Source organism: Salvia miltiorrhiza, chromosome 1, assembly GCF_028751815.1.
Source record: "Salvia miltiorrhiza cultivar Shanhuang (shh) chromosome 1, IMPLAD_Smil_shh, whole genome shotgun sequence".
Taxonomy (NCBI): Eukaryota; Viridiplantae; Streptophyta; class Magnoliopsida; order Lamiales; family Lamiaceae; genus Salvia; species Salvia miltiorrhiza.
In genome coordinates, this window is record NC_080387.1 from 59019663 (window position 1) to 59043625 (window position 23963).

General features: G+C 33.9%; 4 protein-coding genes across 4 annotated transcripts; all 4 read right to left on the reverse strand.

Moving 5' to 3' along the window:
• On the reverse strand, positions 1 to 357 carry LOC131010785 (antifungal protein ginkbilobin-like protein). The gene has a single exon (XM_057938446.1). It carries the CDS (start codon positions 355 to 357, stop codon positions 1 to 3), a length of 357 nt encoding a protein of 118 aa, XP_057794429.1.
• Positions 358 to 8243: 7886 nt separating this feature from the next.
• Positions 8244 to 8627, reverse strand: LOC131010794 (antifungal protein ginkbilobin-like protein). Its single transcript, XM_057938457.1, has one exon. The coding sequence runs from the start codon at positions 8625 to 8627 to the stop codon at positions 8244 to 8246; it is 384 nt and encodes a 127-aa protein (XP_057794440.1).
• A 4770-nt stretch (positions 8628 to 13397) lies between these two features.
• LOC131010803 (antifungal protein ginkbilobin-like protein) lies at positions 13398 to 13793 on the reverse strand. The gene has a single exon (XM_057938468.1). The coding sequence runs from the start codon at positions 13791 to 13793 to the stop codon at positions 13398 to 13400; it is 396 nt and encodes a 131-aa protein (XP_057794451.1).
• Positions 13794 to 20847: 7054 nt separating this feature from the next.
• On the reverse strand, positions 20848 to 21231 carry LOC131010813 (antifungal protein ginkbilobin-like protein). The gene has a single exon (XM_057938477.1). The coding sequence runs from the start codon at positions 21229 to 21231 to the stop codon at positions 20848 to 20850; it is 384 nt and encodes a 127-aa protein (XP_057794460.1).
• Positions 21232 to 23963: the final 2732 nt, after the last annotated feature.

Here is a 23963-nt window from a genome sequence, read left to right on the forward strand (position 1 = left end):
TCAGAAAGAGTAATTCTCATATCTGATGGTGCAGTCCACCATGTCCACGGCGCCGCCGATTTTGGCGGCGCAGATGTCCTTGACGGAGGCCCTGGCGGCGGAGAGGCAGTCGGCGCAGTCGTTGTAGGAGAGGGCGGAGGCGCAGGTGGCGTGGCCGTAGCAGATGGCGGTGTTGGAGGGCGATTGCGTGTAGTAATCGTAGGCTGCGTTGGGCGTGACGTTCATCAAATCTGCAAGAACGTATTCGACGTTGTCGGCATAAGCATCGTTTTGCGAATACGAATTCGCATTGCACTGCCAGTCGTTAATAGACGTGTCTGGGGTGGCTTCTGCAACCAACAACGTTAACACACCCATTAATATTATTACCCATATTAGATTTAGGGCTGCCGCAATCTTCATGTTCACCATTCTCTCTCTGATTCACTTGTGATTGGTGGAGCTACACATATATATAGCATAGAGATTGAGTTCATTGGTTGGTTATTTTAATGTTGATCGATGATAAGATATGGAGAGAGAAGTTCAACTAATTAAATTGTTTTTTTTTTTGTTTTTAGGTTGCATGCAGTCTAATGACGGCAGACCATATCGGAATTTACAATGAGAAGTAATTAACTTCTACTTCTCCAAGCAAGGCTTCCGGCGGGTTTAAGATTGAATTTCTAATACAATTTTCTTGTTATGTGCGTGCGAGCGTGTTTCAAATATCATACGATTATCATTGTACTCCCTCCGTCCCACTCCAATAGGCTCATTTTTCTTTTTGGGTAAAAAAATTGTACTTAATTGGTGTGGACCACACCACTTTACTACCACCATTTTCTTACTAAAAAGTAAGTTTTCTTAATCTCCGTGCCCAAAAAAAGTGAGTCTATTAGAGTGAGACGGAGGGAACACAATAAACATACTGCATACACATAGCATCGATCTTGTCTTCGTGTGTGCAGTGTGTGTAAAAGAGGAATGGTCCTTTGATTTTCCTTCTTCTTGGCCTGGATTTTGATGTCCATCTAAATCTGCGGATTCAAATTTATTTTGTTACATTTGGACATGCTAAAAATTTGATCCGACGAATCTCAACCGAATATGGGCTATTGTTCTAAAATCTGGATTAAGTTTTTGAGATACAAATTCAATCCAGATTCGACCTGTGGACTCATTTAATATTACAATAATGATGTTTGGACACTAGGTGTGCAATACACCTCCAAAAAACCGCCAGTTTTCCTACTAGTCCAAATGGGCCGGTTTTTAATGATTTATTGATTTACTAATTTATCCTTTATTAGATATATTGTTTTATTATTTTTTTTTTCTGTGTTATGATTTTTGAAATTTATGGTTTTTTTGTTTCCTAATTTTTCGGTTTTTTGTTTCCTTATATTTTCCAACTTTTTTAAAAAACTAATATTATTTATTTTTATTGATGATTAAATTATTTATTTATATTCTAAAATTGTGTTTTATTTTGTTTCCACTAATTTTATGATTCTCTTTAAAAAAAATTCTTCTTTTTGTTTCCACATATTATTTTTTTATTGTTTCGAAAATATTTTTTTTCTGAATTTTTTGTATTTTTTGAAAATTATATATTCTTTTTTTTGTTTCCACATATTATTTTTTTATTGTTTCGAATTTTTTTTTCTGAATTTTTTTATTTTTTGCGAAAATTATATATTTTTTTATTTGTTTCCACTAATTTGGATATTCTCCTAAAAATAATCCAAGATTTGTTTCCACAAATTTAGAAATTCTCCTAAAATAATCTTCGATTTGTTTCCACTAATTTAGATATTATACTAAAATAATCCTTGATTTGTTTCCACTAATTTAGAGATTTTTATTCTCCAATAAATAATCTTTGATTTGATTCCACTAATTTAGAGATTCTTATAAAATAATCCTAGATTTATTTCGACATTTATTTTATTTTTCGATTTTTATTTTTTATTTTGCGAATTATATGTTAATTTTATTTATTTTTACTAATTTAGAGATTCCTTTCAAAGTATTCCTAGATTTTTTTTCATTTTTATATTTTTTTCAAATATTTAATAAAAAAATTCGAAGATGATTTAAAAAAAAAAATCGAAATACAAGAAAAAAGGTGCTTGGTGGATTTGAACCTGAGACACCAATAATATGTGAGTTATACTTTGCCACCTTGTCCGGTAGTGGCAACCGCATTAGTCAAGCGTTAGAAAGGAAAATAAAATTAATCATATGATGGGGCATCGATTGAAAAAATAAATAACATATACTTGGATTAAATGTATTATAATAATCCAGTAAATGCTATTTTTAAAAAAAAAAATTGTTACAACCAAAGAAAGGAAAAAACCCACTCACACTCTAGCTCCTAAGGTGACTCGAACCCCCGACCTATTGGTTGGAGGGGAAGCGTCTTACCAACAGACTGCGCTTCATCGTCAATCCAGTAAATGCTATATAACAATAGGAAATAAATTTTAATTAATTAATTAAAATAAATTAGTGAAGTTCAAAAAAAAAAATGTGAATACAATGTAATTTTGGTTGGAAAACTATATAACATATACTTTAAGAGAATGTATTATAATATTTTATTGAAGTCGAAATAATTAAACTCAACGTTCATCAAGTTTAATTACATAATTGAAATAAATTAGTGAAGTTGAAAGCAAAAATACAATATAATCAATCCTACGTAGAGATTTTACTCGGAAAACTATATAACATATACTTTATTAAAAGCGATATGATAATAAGAAAATGAACTACTATAGTGTGAGTAACGAAACAGAATATTTTCAACTGAATCACGGGATGAGATTTTGCTCGAAAAATAATATTACATATACTTTATTGTAATATGTTATAATAAAGTATTGTATTATATTACATGTTACTATATGGTTCTCCGAGCAAAATGCCATCGTATGATTCATTTTTTTTTTCAAATTCACTAATTTATTTCAATTAATTAATTCATCTCTATTTCATTGAGTATAATTATTTCTTATTATTATATCGCGTTTAATACTACTCCCTCCGTCCACGAAATGAGTACCCATTTGTGGACGGCACGGGTTTTAAGAAATGTATGGAGTGTAGTGTGAATAGTTTAAGGGTCCCACTTTTTGAGTGTATTAATTAAAGAGATGTGTGGGGTACACTTGCCAAAAAGGGAAATGGGTACTCATTTCGTGGACGGACGAAAAAGGAAATATGGGTACTCATTTCGTGGACGGAGGGAGTATATTATAATTCATTGTATTCAAGTATATGTTATATAGATTCCGAGCAAAATCTCTACGTAGGATTGATTATACTTTAATAAAATTTCCTTCATTATATATATCTTATAAAATTTATTTTTATTACAACTTCACTAATTAATTAAACTTCATTTCATCGAGTATAACTATTTCGACTTCGTTACTCACACAATAGTGGTTCATTTTGTTATCATCATATCGATTACAATACTTCATTGTAATATATTCAAATAAAGTATATGTTATATAGTTTTTCGAGCAAAGTCCCATTGTATGATTCACTTGAATTAATTTTTTTTTCCATTACTCACACTATAGTAGTTCATTTTCTTACTATTATATCGCTTTTAATAAAGTATATGTTATATAGCTTTCCGAGAAAAACCCCATCCTATGATTTGTTTTTTTATTAAAACTTCACTAATTTAATTCAATTAATTAATTCAACTTCATTTCATTGAGTATAATTATTTCGACTTCATTATTTACACTATAGTAGTTCATTTTTTATTATCAAATCGACTTCAATACTATATTATAATACATTGTCTACAAGTATATGTTATATAGGTTTATAACGAATAGTTGAATTGAATCGACCTGCTATACATAGTCTTGCAAGTGAAATACATTCATATCAACCATTTCACCTCATTTTATTATATTTTTCCTCAAAATCACTAATTTAATTTAAAATAATTAATAAATATTTATTTTATAACGAATAGTTGAATCGACTTGTAATACATAGTCTTGCGAGTGAAATACATTCATATCAACCATTTCACCTCATTTTATTATATTTTTCCTCAAAATCACTAATTTAACTTAAAATAATTAATAAATGTTTATTTTATAACGAATAGTTGAATCGACTTGTTATACATAGTCTTGCAAACGAAATACATTCATATCAACCATTTCACCTCCTTTTATTATATTTTTCCTCAAAATCACTAATTTAATTTAAAATAAATAATAAATATTTATTTTATAATGAATAATTGAATCAACTTGTTAAACATAGTTTTGGGAGCGAAATATATTCATATGAACCATTTCACCTCATTTTATTACGTTTATCCTCAAATTCACTAATTTAACTTAAATTAATTAATAAATTTTTATTTTATAACGAATAACTGAATTGAATCGACTTCGTTACATAGTCTTGCGAGCGAAATATATTCATATGAACCATATGAATCATTTCACCTCATTGTATTATTCATTGTATTATTTACAATAATACATAGTTTTTCATTCAAGTCTATGTTAAATCCTAACAAATCCTAAAATTTAATTAATTAATTAATAATAGGAAACAAATTAGTGAAAAAAATAAAAATAACAAAATTTTAGCAATATAAATATCCGAAATTATAACATAATTTTATATTAAATAAAAATAAATAATATTATTTTTATCTTATAAAAACTCTAATTTTCGAAAAAAATTAACAATAATAGCCAAAAACAAATCTAGTATTATTTTAAGGAGAAACACAAAATTAGTTGAAACAAATTAATAAAAAATAAATAAACACAAAATTTAGGAGAAATAATTTTTGAAAAAAATAATAATATTAATTTAGAAAAAAAATAGCTGGAAACAAACCTAGAAATATTATAACAAGAAACACTAAATTATTGGTAACAAACCAATAATTAAATTTAAAAACAAATAAATCAAAAACAAAATCGAGCAAATTTTTTTTAAAAAAATCGAATTATATAAATAATAAAATTTTCCAAAATAAAAACATAAAAATAAGGAAACAAAGTCTTCAAAAATAAAGTAAACAAACTAACCGAAAATAAAAGAAAAAAATGGCCGAAAAAACACTAAAGATGTTGGCCGAAAAAAACTAATGATACTGGCCGAAAAAAAAATGAAATAATATGGCAGAAAAAAAAAGAAAGAAAAGGGATGGAATAAATCAAGGATAAATCAGTAAATATACTAAATCCATAAAACCGGCCCACACTCTTAAGCTGGTAAAAAACCGGTTTTTTACCAGGTGTATTACACCTGGTGTTCAAATATCACTACTCTTAATATTATTACCCCCATATCCACAAAAAATAGTCCTAGAATGAAATTATACGAGTTTTAATAAAAATAATTAAGTGTTTTGTGAGTGGAGAATGAACCCCACTTAAAAAGTAGTGTAAATAATGATAATTAATTATATTACGTGTGAGTGGAGAATGTGATAAAAATTTTCATTTCTATCCAAAAATGAAAATGAACTAATTTTTGTGGACGTCCTAAAATATTAAAAATAAATTTTTTTATAGACAAAGAGAGTATATATTATTTTTATTTTTATTTTTATAATGTAATCCTCGTGTTATTGATTTTATTGATATGATAATTAATATGCTTCACTTTAACGCTTATACTACTGAAACAGTGAGCACTATATTTCTTTCTTAATTTTGACTGTTTCAACTTTTGACATAAGTATAAGTTGTTGAAGTCTGATGTGTCATGTTGGTACTTGGATGATTGTAATATTTTTTGATGAATTATGGTGTTAAAATTTATTTTTAAATGATTGTAGAATAAATAATACTACTGATTATTGTAATATTACTATGAATTTTAACCCATGTAGAATTTATCTAGAAGACAAAAATAAGGATCCGAGTCTAGATCTGTGGACCGTACAGATCTTATAAATCTGGACTTAAATCCTTTTCTTTCAACTTGATAAATTTAGACAAGATCTGAACTCAAGTGAAATTTACAAATATACATTCATATCTAGTAAGATTCGGTCCATATCCAATCTTCTACAAAAAAGATCTACATAAATAAAGACTATCCGATTAACAAATACTCCCTCCGTCCCACTAAAATGAGCTCATTTTTTATTTTGAAATGTCTCACTAGAATAGATTCGTTTTCCATTTTGAGTAAAAAAAATGTACGTACTTAGTTTGTGTGAACCACGTACACCACTTTCCTCTTTAAAAGTAAGTTTCTTAATTTTATGCCCAAAAGAAGTGAACCTATTAAAATAAGACGGAGAGAGTATATAACAACTTCATCCCGTGACATTGAGATGATAAGTGAAGAAGCTTACCACTAGGCTAACGGATCTTATGTGTTTATTGCACATAATTTTTATTTATAGTCTTCTAGTGAGAATCGATTGGTCTCATGAGACCGATCTCACAAGAGACCGACTCGTCTTATGAATGTTTATTTTTCTTTAATTTCTTTAAATTAATAAATAGCATGCTGCGGCTAATCAATAAAGTGGGGTACAATAATTGTGGGACAGTGAATTTCATTCGTTCCTAATACAAAAAAATTTATTGTTATATTAAAAAGAAAGTTGTCAATCTATACATGCATTACTCTTTCTCTTATAAATCGGGTAGAAGGGCCGGTACAATTTTGTTTTGATAAAAAAATTAATACTAAAAGCTCTCCTAATTCTTTAGTCGTCAATGATTTTTCTTCCTAAGCTTGAAAATTTAATAAGAATTCAAATATATTCAATTTGGAAGAGGTGTTAGTCTTTATTTTTCTTATCTTGCTTATGGCTTATAAAATAGGAAGAATATTTGTAATCTGTGTCTCCTCCCCCAAAATTTTGTGAAAACGATCTTGCGCTTTGACGAGGGGTACGGTGCTACCATCTCCGCCGCATACCGTAGGAGTTGAATCATTTCCATGAGCTCGTTTTTCCTTTAAAAAAAAAACCGACAATTAATTTTGTGTCTCTCTGATTTTTTAACTCGTTTCTTTTAGTCAATATGCATTTTCGATTTTTTTTAATTGGAAGTAAAAATTTAAAGTGCCCACTTCCTTATCTTTTTTTGTAAAAATGTCCTTTCTTATTATACAAAGCATTCTATGCCCTATTCTTTAAGTACCCTTTGATTTGATAGGTTTGTTTGGTTTTTTGTGAAAGCCTTACACATTTGACCGATTTGACAGCTATCAATCATAAAAGTCAACGATTTGACAGTTATCAGTCAAGAGTACATATGACCGGTGGGTGGCTAGATCATGTGTCCGGTCGGGCGGACACATGATCCGACCGATAAAATCATGTGTCCGGCCGGCCGGACACATGATCTAGCCACCCACCGATCATATGTACTATTGACTGATAGCTGTCAAATCGTTGACTTTTATGACCGATGGCTGTCAAATCGGTCAAATGTGTAAGACTTTCACAAAAAATCAAACAAACCCATCAACATCAAAGAGTAAATTAGGCACTTCACATATTTAGGGCATAGACTGCTTTCTATGATAAGAGAGGACATTTTTCAAAAAAACACATAAGGGATGGGACATTTTTGCCCATTAACACATAGCATAATGTATTTTGCAGTTTGCAGATATACTGAACTTGCTGAAATAATTTTTTTAATCGATGAAGGGTTAGGGTAATTTACAATTATAAATCCTTCCCTCCCATTAGACTTGACTTTTTCCTTTTTTTTCATGGTTATTTGTGACCCATATAATTAATATAGTGTAGATTAAGTGATTCTCTCTAATAAAAGTGTAAAGTGATTTACCAAAAAATTACATGTTAAGTACTCTTTACGTTTGCGAGAACTATGATTTTTTTGTCATTAATTTTAATTTGTTCGTATATAAATGTGATGTTTTAATATTTTGGTATATACATATCTTTATATTTTCAATCTCATTAATACTCAATATTTACAAAAAAAAAAAACGTACCTCACGAACAATCATTACTAATTACCTGATGAATCAACTTTGATGGATCCTAATTTTTCCACTATATATATATCTTATACACATCTCTCAATTATTTATTAAAACAAACTAAAACCATGAACGTGTGACTAATATATTAAACTCCCAACATTTTAACAACAGATTAAAACCACCAACTTCTTGAACACATGAAAAAAAAAAAAAAAAAAAGTTGAAAGAAATTAAAACGGCGGGCATGCAAAAGGTGGTGTGGAGTTGATGGATGATCAGAAAGGGTAGTTCTCATATCTGATGGTGCAGTCCACCAACTCCATCATGCCGCCGATTCTGTCTTCGCAGTAGATCTTGACAGTGGTGGCGGCGACGACGAGGCAGTCGTTGCAGTCGTTGGAGGAGAGCGCAGTGTTGCAGGTGGCGTGGCCGTAGCAGATGGCGGTGTTGGAGGGCGACTTGCTGTAGTAATCGTAGGCGAGCGCGTAGGGTGTCTGCTTCACCAAATCTGTAAGGACGTAGTTGACGTTGTCGGCGTAAGCATCGTTTTCGGAATAGTGATTCACGTTGCAGCGCCACTCATTTATATTAATGTTTGGGGTGCTCTCTGCTGCAACCAACAACACACCCATTATTATCACAATCTTCATGTACGCCATTCTCTCTCTTGCACAATTGTACGTGATTGGATATGAGTAATATATTGGTGGTGGAGAAGTGGATGCTATATATTTATATATGAATTGAGTTTTCATTGGTATGAACTCCATTGGTTGGAACATTTTGGAGTTATGCTATCCGTATGTTATTTTTTTTTTAACTATGTTGATGATGATAAGTTATGGATAGGCAACTTCAACTAAATTTTCGTTTTCTCTTTGGTTTGCAATCTAATTGACGGCACAACATGTCTCAATCCATGTCGGAATTTACGATAAGAAAAGTAATTAACTTAATTCTACTTTCAAGGCTTCGGCAGATAGCATGTACAAGCTAGTGTGCTCATGGCGGCTGCACAAAATCGGTTGGAATGAGCTAAAATCGAATTTTTTCGGTAACGAGGGATGCTTAAAATTAGAAAATAAAAAAAATAATTAAATAATAAGAAATAAGATAAATAAAAAATAGAAATAAAAAATCATTGGTATAAGGGGGGTGTCGATTAAGGTTTTTGAGATTTCATAATGCGGGGTTATCCTATTTTAAACAAACACATAATTATGTGTACTTGTATTATATTTATATGACACAATAAAGACACTTGGAATCATATTATTCAAATTGAACATCTTAAAAACATACAAATATAAATTCATATCTAGCTAGATTCGGTACATAACCAACCCATTGGCCATTGTCATCCCTATATATGTCATATTTCTTCCTGCAAGACATGAGTCGATGTGCTTAATTGTTAACGTAATTTCACTAATACGTGTTGCCAACCTTTGTACGTTTAGCTTTACTAGCAGAAAGAGCACACGTTGTACGCATAATTAATGTTATTTAATTTGATAAAATAAAAATAAAAATATAATATTTATTATATTTAATTTTTCAATTAACAATTTGGTCTATTTAATTCTATTATCTCTTACAACATTTTTTAGAAAATCTAATAGTTCATTACTTCTACTAAATATAATTAATTTATTGGATAGATATATTTATTTTTAAGCCTTATCAATAGCTATAGATATATATCACATAGATCTAGTGTAATATTTAATGAATTAATATGTTCTTACAAATATATAATATATAAAATAATCTTAAAATAAAACATGTAATAAGGGTAGAATAGGCAATTCACATGTGGCCCAAGGCACTTTTTATATTAGTATAGATTAAGCATTTTAGTATTAGTACTTGTTAACGTCATTTTACTAATACATGTCTTATGTACGTTTATTTTCCTTTTCTTTAAATTAATAAACGGCATGCTGATGCTAATCAAGAAAGTGGGGCACAATAAATTGTGGGATATAGAATTTCATCCGCCCCTAGTAAAAAAAATCTATTGTTATACTATTAAAAAGAAAGTTGTCAATCTATATGATATATGCATTACTCTTTCCCTTATAAATCGGGTAGAAGGGCCGGTACAAAGTAGTTTTGATTAAAAATGAAAAATAAAAGCTCTCCTAACTCCTTAGTCGCCAATGAAATCTTATTCTTCCGAAGCTTGGAAATTTAATAAGAATTCAAATATATTCAATTTGTAATTAAGAGGTGAATTAGTTAGTCTTTATTTTTTTTTATCTTGCCTATGACTCATAAAGTAGGAAGAATTTGTATTCTGTGTCTCCTCCCCCAAAATTTTGTCAAAACGATCTTGCACTGTGACGAGGGGTACGCTGCTACCATCTCCGAGGCCTCTAGATCTGCTCGTCTCCGCCGCATACCGTAGAAGCTGAATCATTACCATGAGCTCGTTTTTTCTTTAAAAAAAATCGACAATTAATTTTGTCTCTCTGATTTTTTCGCTCGTTTCTTTTAGTCAATATGCCCTTTTTTCGGTTTTTTTTTTAATTGGTACTTGCTAGTAGTCTTTACTCATTTGTTGAAGCTGTTGTAAGAAGATAAGTTTGTCTGTAATATAGCAATAGCATGTATTTTTTTTTGCCTTTTGCAGATCTATCCATACTGAACTATGATCTTTTTATCATTTTAGTTCGTTCATAATAAGTGTAATGTTTAGTATTTTGATATATATATTCTTATATTTTCAATCTCATTAATACTTAATAGTTAATACATATTAATCATTTATAATTAATTGCCTAATAAATCAATTTTAATGGGTCCTAATTTTTTCAGTGCATTATATGCACTATAAATCTGATCCCAACCATTTATTAAAACATTTTAAAACCATGAAGGCGTGACTAATTAAACCCCCCAACATTTTAACACAGATTAGAACCACCAACTTCTTGAACACGTGAAAAAAAAAAAAAAAAAAAACTAACAGGCGGCATGCAAAAGCTGATCTGGAGTGATAAATTGTTTGTGTATCAGATAGGGTAGTTCTCATATCTGATGGTGCAGTCCACCATCTCCACGATGCCGCCGATTCTGTCTCTGCAGATGATGTAAATGTTGGAGCGGGCGGCGATGAGGCAGTCGTTGCAGTCGTCGTAGGAGAGCGCGGTGTTGCAGATGGCTTGGCCGTAGCAGATGGCGGTGTTGGAGAGCGACTGGGTGAAGTAATCGTAGGCCGCCGCGTTGGGTGTCTGCTCCACCAAATCTTTCAGAACGTAGTTGACGTTGTCGGCGTAAGCATCGTTTTCCGAATAGTAATTCACGTTGCAACGCCATTCATTTATATTAGTGTTTGGGGTGCTCTCTGCTGCACCCAACAACACACCCATTATCATCACAATCGTCATCTTCAGCTTCATTGACGCCATTCTCTCTCTTGCACAATTGTGATTGGATATAATATATTGGTGAAGAAGTGGATGCTATTTATATAGGGATTGAGTTTTCATTGGTATGAACTCCATTGGTCGGAATATTTTGGAGTTATATATGCTCATCTCAGCTGTGTTTTTATTTATTTTTAACTATGTCGATGATAAGTTGTGGATACACAAGATCAACTAATTTTTGGTTTGCAATCCAATTGACGGCACAACATGTCTCAATCCATGTCGGAATTTACGATGAGAAAAGTAATTAATTAAATTCTACTTTCAAGGCTTCCGGCAGATATATGTATAGTGTGCATGGTGTCGACAGAGGTTGCCGCAGAAAATTAGTTTAGACACAGCTAAAATCGAATTTTTCCGGTGACGAGGGATGCTAAAATTATAAGAACTCAAAATTTAAAGTAAGAAATACTCCATAAGATTAAAAAAAAAAAAAAAAGATTCATTGGATATCCTGTTTTAAACAGTACACAATGTGTACTGGATATCGATCATATTATTGTATTCTATGACACAATAAAAACAGTTGGAATTCCAATATATATTGTGATTTAGTTTATTTTACAATTACTATTAACAAAGATTCATTAATCCTATTTGAGTTTATATTATATTTTTATATTTAATTTAATTTTTAGTAAAGAAATGATTATTTTGGTTTATTATTTTAAAATTTTATTTTTTTATTTTGAATAAATGTTTATTAAGATTCATTATATATACAATAATAATTTGATTTTCAAATAATAAAATTAACAAATGAGGAATAGGTGACTGGACATATAGCTAGAGATGAGAAACAAGATCTAACAATCCACGATGAGAAGGAGTGGTTGCCAACATGCATTTAATTAAGGGTTAAGTATCCCCCTCTCCCCTCTCTCCGACATTGACACTTCTATCACCTTTAGCATCTTATACTCAGGGTCAGCACTATTTACTACCTCAACGTGGAAAAACGGGGTCAAATATACCCTCGTCATTTAACGGTGCTTAACACCGTTTGAAATAAAAAAAAATATATTTTTAATTATGGTGGCCCCAGTGGAAGAAAAACTTGCTCATCTCTCTCTCTCTCAAAATCAAACACGACACATCAACTATCTCTTCCGTCTGATTCTATCGCCGCCGCCGTGGTGGCTCCTTCTCCCGGGAGGCCGTGCCTAGCCGAGGAGCCGCTCCCTGTCCGATATCCTCTCTCAATCTATTCCACTCTCTTGATTCACCTTCCTCAATTTTGGCAAAACAGCAAATCGAGTCCAAGCCCTAGCCTCTGGAATCTTCGTCGAGGCATGCCTGACCCGTCGGCTCTGCTCTCTCTACTCTTCTCTCGCCAAATCAGAAACTCCGATTACAAACTAGAGAACCCCCTCTCCTTGTTATCGCGGTTTCCGCCACGAATAGCTCTGACGACCCTCTTCCGAAACGTGACGGGCAGACAACCGTTTCCGACCACCTCCTTCTCTGGATCTGGTTCGACGCCACCGAGTCGCCGCTTCTCTGGAACAAGGCAGCCGCCTTTAATCGACTCCGATGAGTAGTGGCCTACTGCAACCGCCATGGTTCGTACGTCTTCCCCCGATGGAATAGGTGCTTAACATCGTCTTCCCCCACTGGACTATGGTCTTTTTATCATTTCAGTTCGTTAATAATAAGTGTAATGTTTTAGTATTTTGATATACATATTCTTATATATATTTTCAATGTTATTAATAGTCAATATATATTTACAAAATAACATATAATCATTTATAATTAATTCCTTAATAAATCAACTTTAATGGGTCCTAATTTTTTCAGTGTATTATGTGTATACAGTTATATATCTCCCAACCATTTATTAAAACATTTTAAAACCATGAAGGCGTAACTAATTAAACTCCCAACATTTAAACAACAGATTAGTAGAACCACCAACTTCTTGAACACGTACAAAAAAAAAAAAAAAACGCGGCATGCAAAAGCTGGTCTGGAGTGATAAAAATTGTTTGTGGGTCAGAAAGGGTAGTTCTCATATCTGATGGTGCAGTCCACCATCTCCAGCATGGCGCCGATTTTGTCGTTGCAGATGATCTTGATGTTGGAGTCGGCGGCGATGAGGCAGTCGTTGCAGTCGTTGTTGGAGATCGCGATGTTGCAGATGGCTTGGCCGTAGCAGATGGCGGTGTTGGAGGGCGACTGGGTGAAGTAATAATAGGCCGGCGCGTTGGGTGTCTGGTACATCAAATCTGTAAGAACGTAGTCCACGTTGCCGGCGTAAGCATCGGTTTCCGAATAGGAATCGGCGTTGCACCGCCATTCATTTATATTAATGTTTGGGGTGCTCTCTGCTGCACCCAACAACACACCCATTATCACCACAATCGTCATTTTCAGCTTCATTGACGCCATTGCACAATTGTAATTGGATATAATTGGTGATGCATGCTATATATATATATATATATATATATATATATATAGCTACGGATTGAGTTTTCATTGGTATGAACTCCACTGGTTGGAACATTTTGGAGTTATATATGCTATCTCTGTGTTTTTATTTATTTTTTTAACTATGTCGATGATAAGTTGTGGATACACAAGTTCAACTATTTTTTCGTTTTCTCTTTTGTTTGTAGTCTAATTGACGGCACAACATGTCTCAATCCATGTCGGAATTTGCGATGAGAAAAGTAATTAAGTTAACTTCTACTTTCAAGCATTTCTGGCAGATATATATATAGCATGTAGTGTGCTCATTGTGTCGACTACGGAGATTGACGCAGAAAATTAGTTTAGAGAGAGCTAAAATTGAATTTTTGCCGTGACAAGGGATGCTAAAATTATAAAATTAAACTCAAAAAAGTAAGAAATACTCCCTCCGTCCCAGCTTTTAGTATCCAACTTTTCTTTTTTGGTCGTCCCACATTTTAGTATCCATTTATATTTTAAGTAAAAACAGGTGGGACCCTTACTCCACTTTAATTATTTTAACACTCACATAAAAGGTGGCACCCTTATTCCACTCACAACACACTCAATCACTTTATTAAAATTCGTTCCACTTTCAAATGGATACTAAAAGCCGAGACGGAGGGAGTATAAGATTAAAAAAAGTCATTGGATATCCTATTTTAAACAGTACCCAATGAGAGCGTTTACTTTGCATGATTGATAAAATGGGTGATTGAGTACTCCCTCCGTCCCAATAAAAGTGACCACATTTCCTTTTTGGGTGTCCCATTAAAAGTGGCTACTTTCTAAAAATGGCAAAAGTTTACTTTAATTAAGTCAACAATTACTCACTAATTTGGTCAACAATTGTAGGCCACTTTCTAAAAATTACTTACTAATTTTGGTGGGTCACACTCAATTAAAACATAACAATCCCCTTCTTAATCTCCGTGCCCAAAAAAAAGTGGTCACTTTTATTGGGACGGAGGGAGTATTTTTTATCCTCAAAAGTAGGATTATTCCAATCCCACCCTTTTGATAAATCAAGCAAAACTAGTTTGGAGGATAAAAATAATCAAGGGCCTTGGGATATCCCAAAATTGTAATCCAAGAAAGTAAATAAGGATTAGCCTTACTATTTTTTTATTAATCAAGGCTTATATCCACCAAAGTAAACACCCCCAATGTGTACTGCTACTGGATATCGATCATATAACATATTATTGTATTCTATGACGCAATAAAAACAATTGGAATTCCAGTATATATTGTGATTTAGTTTATTTTACAGTTATTAACTAAGATTCATTAATCCTATTTTGTGTTTATAATTATATTTCTATATTTAATTTATTTATTGGTAAAAAATGATTACTTTGGTTTATTATTTTAAAATTTAAATATTTAACTTTTTTATTTTATTTTGAATAAATGTTTATTAAGATTCATTATATATATGTATATTAAGAATTTTATTTTAAAATAAATATTAGTATTAAAATAATAAAATTAATAATGAGGAATCTAACAATCCACGATTAAAAGGAGTGGTTGTACAACGTGCAATTAATTTTTTTTAAAGGGTTAATTAATTTTCTTTTCCTCATTGGTGAGTTTTTTTTTTTTTTGAGGGATTTGCTCATTGGTGTTTAGTAGTTTGCATTCTACAAACATTTTCGAGATAATAAATACTTTATATGAAACAACAAAAAACAATATATTACAAATTAATATCTAAAATATATGAGTAAACATCATTTTTTGTGTCCATTGTATCAACTTTTTCATAAATGTCTCAACATTTAACTAAATCCAATTTTATGCATGCCTATATATACATATCAGAAAAGTTATGATGAAATTATTCCACGACTCATTCACATACAAGCTAGAATCTACATATAGGCTATGTCTCAATTCACTTTTATCACTCGTGTATAACTTCAATACTGAAGTTTTCTTTCACAAGATTTTTCTCTCTATCTAACAGAAAGAAATATTTCTGCTTTGGTGATGTGTTGGTGTGTGTCTCAAGCTGCTGCAAAGCCCTTCAATTTATAGCCAAAAACTGGAATAGTGTTAGCCTCCATATGAATAGTATTGTTGCAACAAATGTTAAAATACAGTATTGCCGCAAAGATTGAAGGAAAAAATTGTAAAAGCATTAAATGCTTGGTAGAGCTATGCACTAGCCCTTTGACTAACAATCCTTAGCTAATGCTGCCTCTGAAATCACATGGCTTGATGCATTGTGCCACGAGCTTGGGATTCAAATCTCTCCACCACACAAACTATGGTGTGATAACTCCAGTGCTGTGGCGTTATCATCCAACCTGTGTTTCACGCACGTACTAAACACATCGAGGTTGATGTTCATTTTGTTCGCGAGAAGGTTCAACCCGGGCATCCTTCACTCGCCATTACTGATATACTCCAAATACTCCTCTATTACTTCTGGAAAATCGCCCTGTAGCGGGTCTGCATGCAACCCAAAAATAACGTTTACAAAGGGAGTCGAGGAGAAAACAGCAAAACGGAGAAAAGGGGCTCGACGACCGCCAAAAAATGAACAGAGGGAGAAAATGCAGTAAATTGAAAAATAAATCTGATTACCAATAAATTAATTCAACTGTACCTGGAACAGAGGGGTTGGAAGGAAAATGATACGATTTTGGCGGAGGCGTGCAGCGGCTGATGGAGCAGAGCGGCGAGCGGCGGCATATGGAGCAAGCGGCGAGCGGCGGCGCTAGGGTGTGCAGAGCGGCGTGTCGCGACTGATGGAGAAGAGCGGTGGGCAGCGCCGCTAGGGTGCAGAGCAGCGGGCGACGCTAGGGTGCTCAGTGGCGGGCGGCTTCCAGGGTTTCGATCCCTAGCTGCAAAAGGTGAAAGTGGAGATGAGATCCTCTTAATTTGGCGTGAATTACAATTAGGTTAGTAGTGATTAGTGAAAGTGAGGGATAGAGATGGCAGTGGATCCTGGACCCGGTCCAGATCCGTGGATCCAGATCCGATTTTACAGATTTGGATCTCAATTTTTTGGATCCGCGAATCTGGATCCGGATCTGGATCTCATTTTCTAAAACGGATCTGGATCTGGATCTTAAAATTTGAGATCCGGATCCGACCCAGATCCGACCCGTGGATCCGATTTTATTTAAAATATATTATTTATTTTATTTATTTATTTTATTAATAGTATTAGATATATTAAAAATAAAAAATAATAGAAAAAATAGAATAACTATCAAAATTGAAACCCTAGATTTCTAATTCTCTCTAACCTATCATCTCTCGTTCATCTCCAAATCTCCCTCACTCTCCTGCCGCCTCAGTCACTCTCTCTCACTCCCTCGCCCAGCCGCCGCCCGCCGCCCCACCAGTTCGCCCGCCCGCTGCCGGCGAAGGCGAGGACAGCAGCTGCAGCAGACGCGGCACACCGCACACGCCCTTCCTCCTCCAGTTCGCTCGCCGCCCCTCTTTCCGTTCTCGGACCACTCCAGCTCCAGCTCACCGGCCACCTTCTCGGAGCACTCCAATTCGTCTGCGGTCGGCCTCACCCTGCCAGCCTCCCTCTCAGTTCACCGGCGAAGGCGGAGTTACAGGTCGGCGACTCCCTCTTTCACACTCTCTCTTTTACTCTCTGCCCAACTCTCTTTCACACTCTCTCTTTTACAGCTCTCTCGACGCACGCACGCACCGGTCGCCGCTGCGCCCGCACCATTTTGATTTTGTTAGATAAATTGTTGATTTCAGCCATTTTTGAGAGATTGAGTTTGTTAGATTCAGTCATTTCAGCCATTAAATTTGTTGATTTCGGCCATTGATTTGGCAGCCATTTTGTTAGATTAGATTATGGTTTTTGATTGAGTTCGTTAGATTCAGCCATTTCAGATTGGATTTATCGAAATTTTATGGTTTTTGAATTGGATTTGGCAGCCATTTTGATTTATCATGTTGACAGATTGGTTTTGGCAGCCATGTATTTATCATGTTGACAAATTGATTTTTGATTTGGCAGCCATTTTGGCATATTGGATTATGGGAATTTAAAAACAGCAGATCCATGGATCTGGACCCGCGGATCCACGGATCTGGCGGATCTGGATCTGGATCCAAAATTTTCAGATCCACGAATCTGGATCCGGATCTGGATCTCATAGATAAAAACGGATCTGGATCTGGTATTGATGAGATCCGGTCCAGATCCGGCCCGTTGCCATCCCTAGTGAGGGAATTTTGGTGGGGATGTGAAGACGTGAAGTGGTGTAGTGGGAGAATTAATTAGATTTAGTGGGAGTTTTGGAAAATGGCGGTAAATTAATTAGAATAGTATTTAAAATAATTGTGCTAAAAAATTTTAATTACCTGCTCGAGTTTTAAAAAATTAATCTGGTATTCCAAATCTGGTTTTTTCAAAAACTCCTTAATAGCTTGCTCGATCTTGCCTTTATTTTTTTAATTACCAATATTGTAAAATGTTAATATGTTGTATAAGAATACAAATAAGATTGTTGGTGTAGTGGATAAGTTGAAGTTATCCAACTCTATTGACACATGGTTCAATTCCTTGTTTTTGCAATTTGATTTTTTAAATTACGGAAATTTGCTACTGAATTAATAGACGATTAATACAGAATATGCCACATATACAAGTTATAAATTGAATTTGTGTTTAAAAATGAAAAATAAATTGAATTTACTTTAATTTATTAGATTGCCATGTGTGCACACCAAATATAAAAATAAATTTCATTAAATAATTAATTAAACTAAAAAAACTTCCGCCATATAATAAGTGTTAGTACTAAATTTGGTTTGCTACACATTTTAAATGTCAATAACTAATTCAAAGTTTCTAATTGATTTACCTACACATTGTTCAAACAATGTGTGATTTACCTACACATTGTTCAAAATATGTGTCGGTGATTATGTGTGGTAAAATATCAATTAAGATTTGCATAAATAATTAATTAAAACCAAAATATAAATATGGCTAAATATATTCTCCCACGTTTATTACATGTCAAGAATTAATAATGAAAAAAATTCATTAGCCACACATAAATAATTTAGAATGATGTGTGGTTAATAACTTTTATTAGTTTGCCACGTTGGCACACAATATTTAAAAATAAATTTTATTATACATAAATAAAACTTAAAAATAACCTTAAAATAATAAATGTCACGAAAATGTTTTTGCTACACATTTTAAATGTCATTAACTAATGAATTTTATTTGGGTGATTTACCTACACATATTGAAATTATGTGTGGCTAAACTACCACACATTATTATGTGTGGGTAATTATGTGTGGGTAAAAACTTAATTTCTTGTAGTGCAAGCTCACTACCTTGATGTTGGTTATGTCACTGCCAATGACCAAATTGCGGATATTTTTACAAAGCCACTCGCTGCTCCACGATTCTGTTTTCTCGGGGATAAACTGAATCTCTACACTCGCGACAATGACTGAAGCAAAACTTTTTTTGGTGTATGTTAAGCTTATTAAACAAATGAGTCTGTTAGCAAGTTAGTTATTCGGTTAATCAGCTGATGAGTCAGCTCTAGGTTGTTAGTCAAATAGTCAAAGTTAGGTGGCTGCAACTATAAGTTTCTTTCTTGTATAAAAAGCCTCGAGCTTTACTTTGTAATTCAGTTTTTGAATCCATGAAATCACTCTCTCTAAATCCTACTGCTTCTTCTTCTATCACTATTGCTGCTTTACTCTACATTCAAAACTGCAGTTTCTCTTATAGTATATAAATCGGGTAGAAGGGGCCGGTACAAATTAGTTTTGATTAAAAATGAAAATTAAAAGCTATCCTAATTCTTTAGTCGTCAATGAAATCTTTTTCTTCCGAGGCTAGAAAATTTAATAAGAATCCAAATATATTCAATTTGTAAGAGGTGAAGTTACAAGTTAGTCTTTATTTATCTTGCCTATATATGACTCATAAAGTATATAGGAAGAATTTGTATTCTGCGTCTCCTCCCCCAAAATTTTGTCAAAACGATCTTGCACTGTGACGAGGGGTACGCTGCTACCATCTCCGCGGCCTCTAGATCTGCTGTTTCTCGTCTCCGCCGCATACCCGTAGAAGCTGAATCATTACCATGAGCGCGTTTTTTCTTTAAAAAAAAATAGGCTATTAATTTTGTATCTCTCTAATTTTTTCGCTCGTTTCTTTTAGTAAATATGCCTTTTTTCGTTTTTTTGTTTTGTTTTTTAAATTGGTACTTGCCAGTAGTCTTTACTAATTTGTTGAATTTGTTGTAAGAAGATAAGTTTGTATGTAATATAGCAATAGCATGTATGTTTTTTGCCTTTTGTAGATCTATCCGTACTAAACTATGATCTTTTTATCATTTTAGTTCGTTCATAAGTATTTTAATATATATACATATTTTTATTTTTCAATCTTATTAATACTCAATATATATTTACAAAATATAATATATATAAATATATAGGGGTGGGCTACCGTGAGAGCACATCTTAAAATAAGAAATAAGAGCAATTTTTAATGTATGAATTTTATGTAGAACACGTATGAATTCGCGGTATAAAGTAATGAATTGTGAAAAATAAATTTTTGCTACCTTTGAGATTCGAACTCAGGACCATAAATCCATCCAACAGGATTACGAATCAACCGTAAATCTTGATGATCTAAGAGCTGAAAATGATTCTTATTTTATATCTTAAGAAATGCTCTTATTTTAGTCTTTCCCTATATATATATATATATATATATATATATATATATATAATCATTTATAATTAATTCCCTAATAAATCAACTTTAATAGGTCCTAATTTTTTCAGTGTATTATGTGTATACAGTTATATACTATCTCCCAACCATTTATTAAAACATCTTTTAAAACCATGAAGGTGTGACTAATTAAACTCCCAACATTTTAACAACAGATTAGAACCACCAACTTCTTGAACACGTGAAAGAAAAAGAAAAACTAAGACGCGGCATGCAAAAAGTGGATCAGAAAGGGTAGTTCTCATATCTGATGGTGCAGTCCACCATCTCCAGCATGCCGCCGATTTTGTCTTTGCAGATGGTCATGATGTTGGTGGCGGCGGCGAGGAGGCAGTTGAAGCAGTCGTTGTTGGAGAGCGCGACGTTGCAGATGGCTTGGCCGTAGCAGATAGCGGTGTTGGAGGGCGACTGGGTCAAGTAATAATAGACCGACGTGGAGGGGGTCTGGTTCACCAAATCTGTAACAACGTAGGCCACGTTGTCGGCGTAAGCATCGGTTTCCGAATAGGAATCGGCGTTGCAGCGCCATTCATTTATATTAGTGTTTGGGCTACTCTCTGCACCCAACAACACTCCCATTATCACCACAATCGTCATCTTCAGCTTCATTGATGCCATTCTCTCTCTTGCACAATTGTGATTGGATATAATATACTGGTGGTGGAGAAGTGGATGCTATATATTTATATATGGATTGAGTTTTCATTGGTATGAACTCCATTGGTCGGAACATTTTGGAGTTATATATGCTCATCTCAGCTGTGTTTTTATTTATTTTTTAACTATGTCGATGATAAGTTGTGGATATAGATAAGTTCAGCTAAAGTTTCGTTTTCCCTTTGGTTTGCGATCTAATTGACGGCACAACATGTCTCAATCCATGTCGGAATTTACGATGAGAATTAACTTCTACTTTCAAGTATTCCGGCAGATAGCATGTAGCTAGTATGCTCATGGTGTCTACGGAGGCTGACGCAGAAAATTAGTTTAGAGCTAAAATCGAATTTTTTCGGTAAAAATTCAAAAAAGTAAGAAATACTCATAAGATAAACAAGTCATTGGATATCCTATTTTAAACAGTACACAATGTGTACTGGATATCGATCACATAACATAGATTCATTAAGGGTTAATTACGCCAAAAACCATGAACTTTGGGCCCATTTCCAAATTTTCCATGAACTTTGATTTTTATCAAATTTTCCCTGAACTTAAAGGCGTGAACAATTTTTCCATGACTTTCAAGAATCCCCAAATTGAATGCTGACATGGCGTCGCCGGCAGTGACATGGCATCGCCGGCAGTGAATCAAAACGACGTCGTTTAGTTGGGGGGTAAAACGACGTCGTTTTGAGCCCCAACCATGCTTCCTAGCCGGGAAACTCACTAGACGTCATCGTGACCGCTTGGCGGTGGCAGCCTCGGGTCTGCTGCTCGTCGGAGTCAGATTTTCTGGGTTGGGGGAGAGGACGAAGGGCGGTTCTGAACGCCGCAGCCGCCGCGATTCTGAAATTAAGATCTGTGGCGCGGCGGTGGGAGGAGGGAGGCGATCCTAGGGCTACATCTTCGCCACCAGGTCGTGCGCCGCCGCCGCGATTCTGAAATTAAGATCTGTAGCTGGGAGGAGGGAGGCGGTCCTAGGGCCACATCTTCGCCACCAGGTCGTGCACCGCCGCCGCGATTCTGAAATTAAGATCTGTGGCGCGGCGCCGGTGGTGGGAGGAGGGAGGCGGTCCTAGGGTTTCAATTTGGGGGTGGGAGGAGGGAGGGAGACGGCGGATCTAGCGTGGTGGTGGCGCGAGGGGGAAGATGAAGGCGGCGGATCTGGTGTGGTGGTGGGAGAAGGAGAGCCAAAGGCGGCAGATCTGCTGTCGCGCCGGGCTGGGAAAAGGAGAGCCAAAGGCGACGGTTCCGTGTGCTGCTGTTAGGTCGCAGGTTACGACTTTGGGGATTTCGGTCCAGCGAGGGAGAGGACGAAAGAGGGAAAAGGAGGAGGGATGGATGTTGTCGGCGACGGCTGTTGCCGCCGAGGAGGGAGGCGGCGGCGATGTGAGGGGGAGGTGTCTGCGTGTGTATCAGTGTGTGTGCGTGTAAGAGCCATGTCAGCCCGTAATTGCCATCTCAGCTCGTAATTGCCATCTCAGCTCGGAGTTTTACCGGAGTATTACCGGAGCTGAAATTCATGGAAAAATTGTTCACGCCTTTAAGTTCAGGGAAAATTTGATAAAAATCAAAGTTCATGGAAAATTTGGAAATGGGCCCAAAGTTCATGATTTTTGGCGTAATTAACCCATTCATTAATCCTATGTGAGTTTATAATTATATTTTTATATTTAATTTATTTATTGGTAAAAAAAATGATTACTTTGGTTTATTATTTTAAAATTTAAATATTTAATTTATTTATTGGTAAAAAAAAATGATTACTTTGGTTTATTATTTTAAAATTAAAATATTTAATTTTTTTTTAAAATTTTGAATAAATGTTTATTAAAATTCATTATATATATATATATATACAATAATAATTTTATTTTAAAATAATAAAATTAATAATGAGGATCGATGATTGGACATACAACAAGCAATATATTACAAATTAATATCTAAAATATATTATCATTTTTTGTGTCCAAGTCCAATGTATCAACTTTTTTATAAATGTCTCAACATTTAACTAATTCCAATTTTATGCATGCCAATATACATATCAGAAAGTTATGATGAAAATATTCCACGACTAATTCGTACATACTATAATCTACATGTGGCTCGTGGATCGTAAGAATTATGTGACTTTTTAGAAATGTTAGGTATAAAATGTAGTTATTAATTAGGAAAAATGTTTGTACAATTTTGGAAAAACTAACATTTACAAATTACAATAGGAGTGATATTTACCCTACCAAAAAAACTAGTTCTTCACCAATTCAAATTTCTCCACCACCTATATATATATTTATCCTCCGGTAAATATAGGTTTTGTCATTGTGTGTGTTTACACATAGTTTTCGGCTTCACATGTTTAATACTACGTGCATATAATTCATCCTCACAAAATATATGGTTTTAACATATAACAAGCATATTATTCAAATTGAACATCTTAAAAACTTACGAAACTTACACCAAGCAGTGCGACCTCCTGTGTGTGAACAGTGAGGTCCCGAGTTCAAATCCCACTGCTCCCCTTCCCCAACTCCCCCAAGTCAAAAAAAAACTTACAAAACTCAGAAGTAATTAATCATAATTATATTAAGCCATTTTCTCACAAGTTCCAGTTGGACTTCCTCTACGATTGCAGATTTCTGAGCAATCATTTCATCACTCGATGTTGCCAC

Bases quoted from the DNA above. Each gene is read 5' to 3' on its own strand.
- LOC131010785 (XM_057938446.1), bottom strand. From the start codon at position 357: ATGGGTGTGTTAACGTTGTTGGTTGCAGAAGCCACCCCAGACACGTCT.
- LOC131010794 (XM_057938457.1), bottom strand. From the start codon at position 8,627: ATGGCGTACATGAAGATTGTGATAATAATGGGTGTGTTGTTGGTTGCA.
- LOC131010803 (XM_057938468.1), bottom strand. From the start codon at position 13,793: ATGGCGTCAATGAAGCTGAAAATGACGATTGTGGTGATAATGGGTGTG.
- LOC131010813 (XM_057938477.1), bottom strand. From the start codon at position 21,231: ATGAAGCTGAAGATGACGATTGTGGTGATAATGGGAGTGTTGTTGGGT.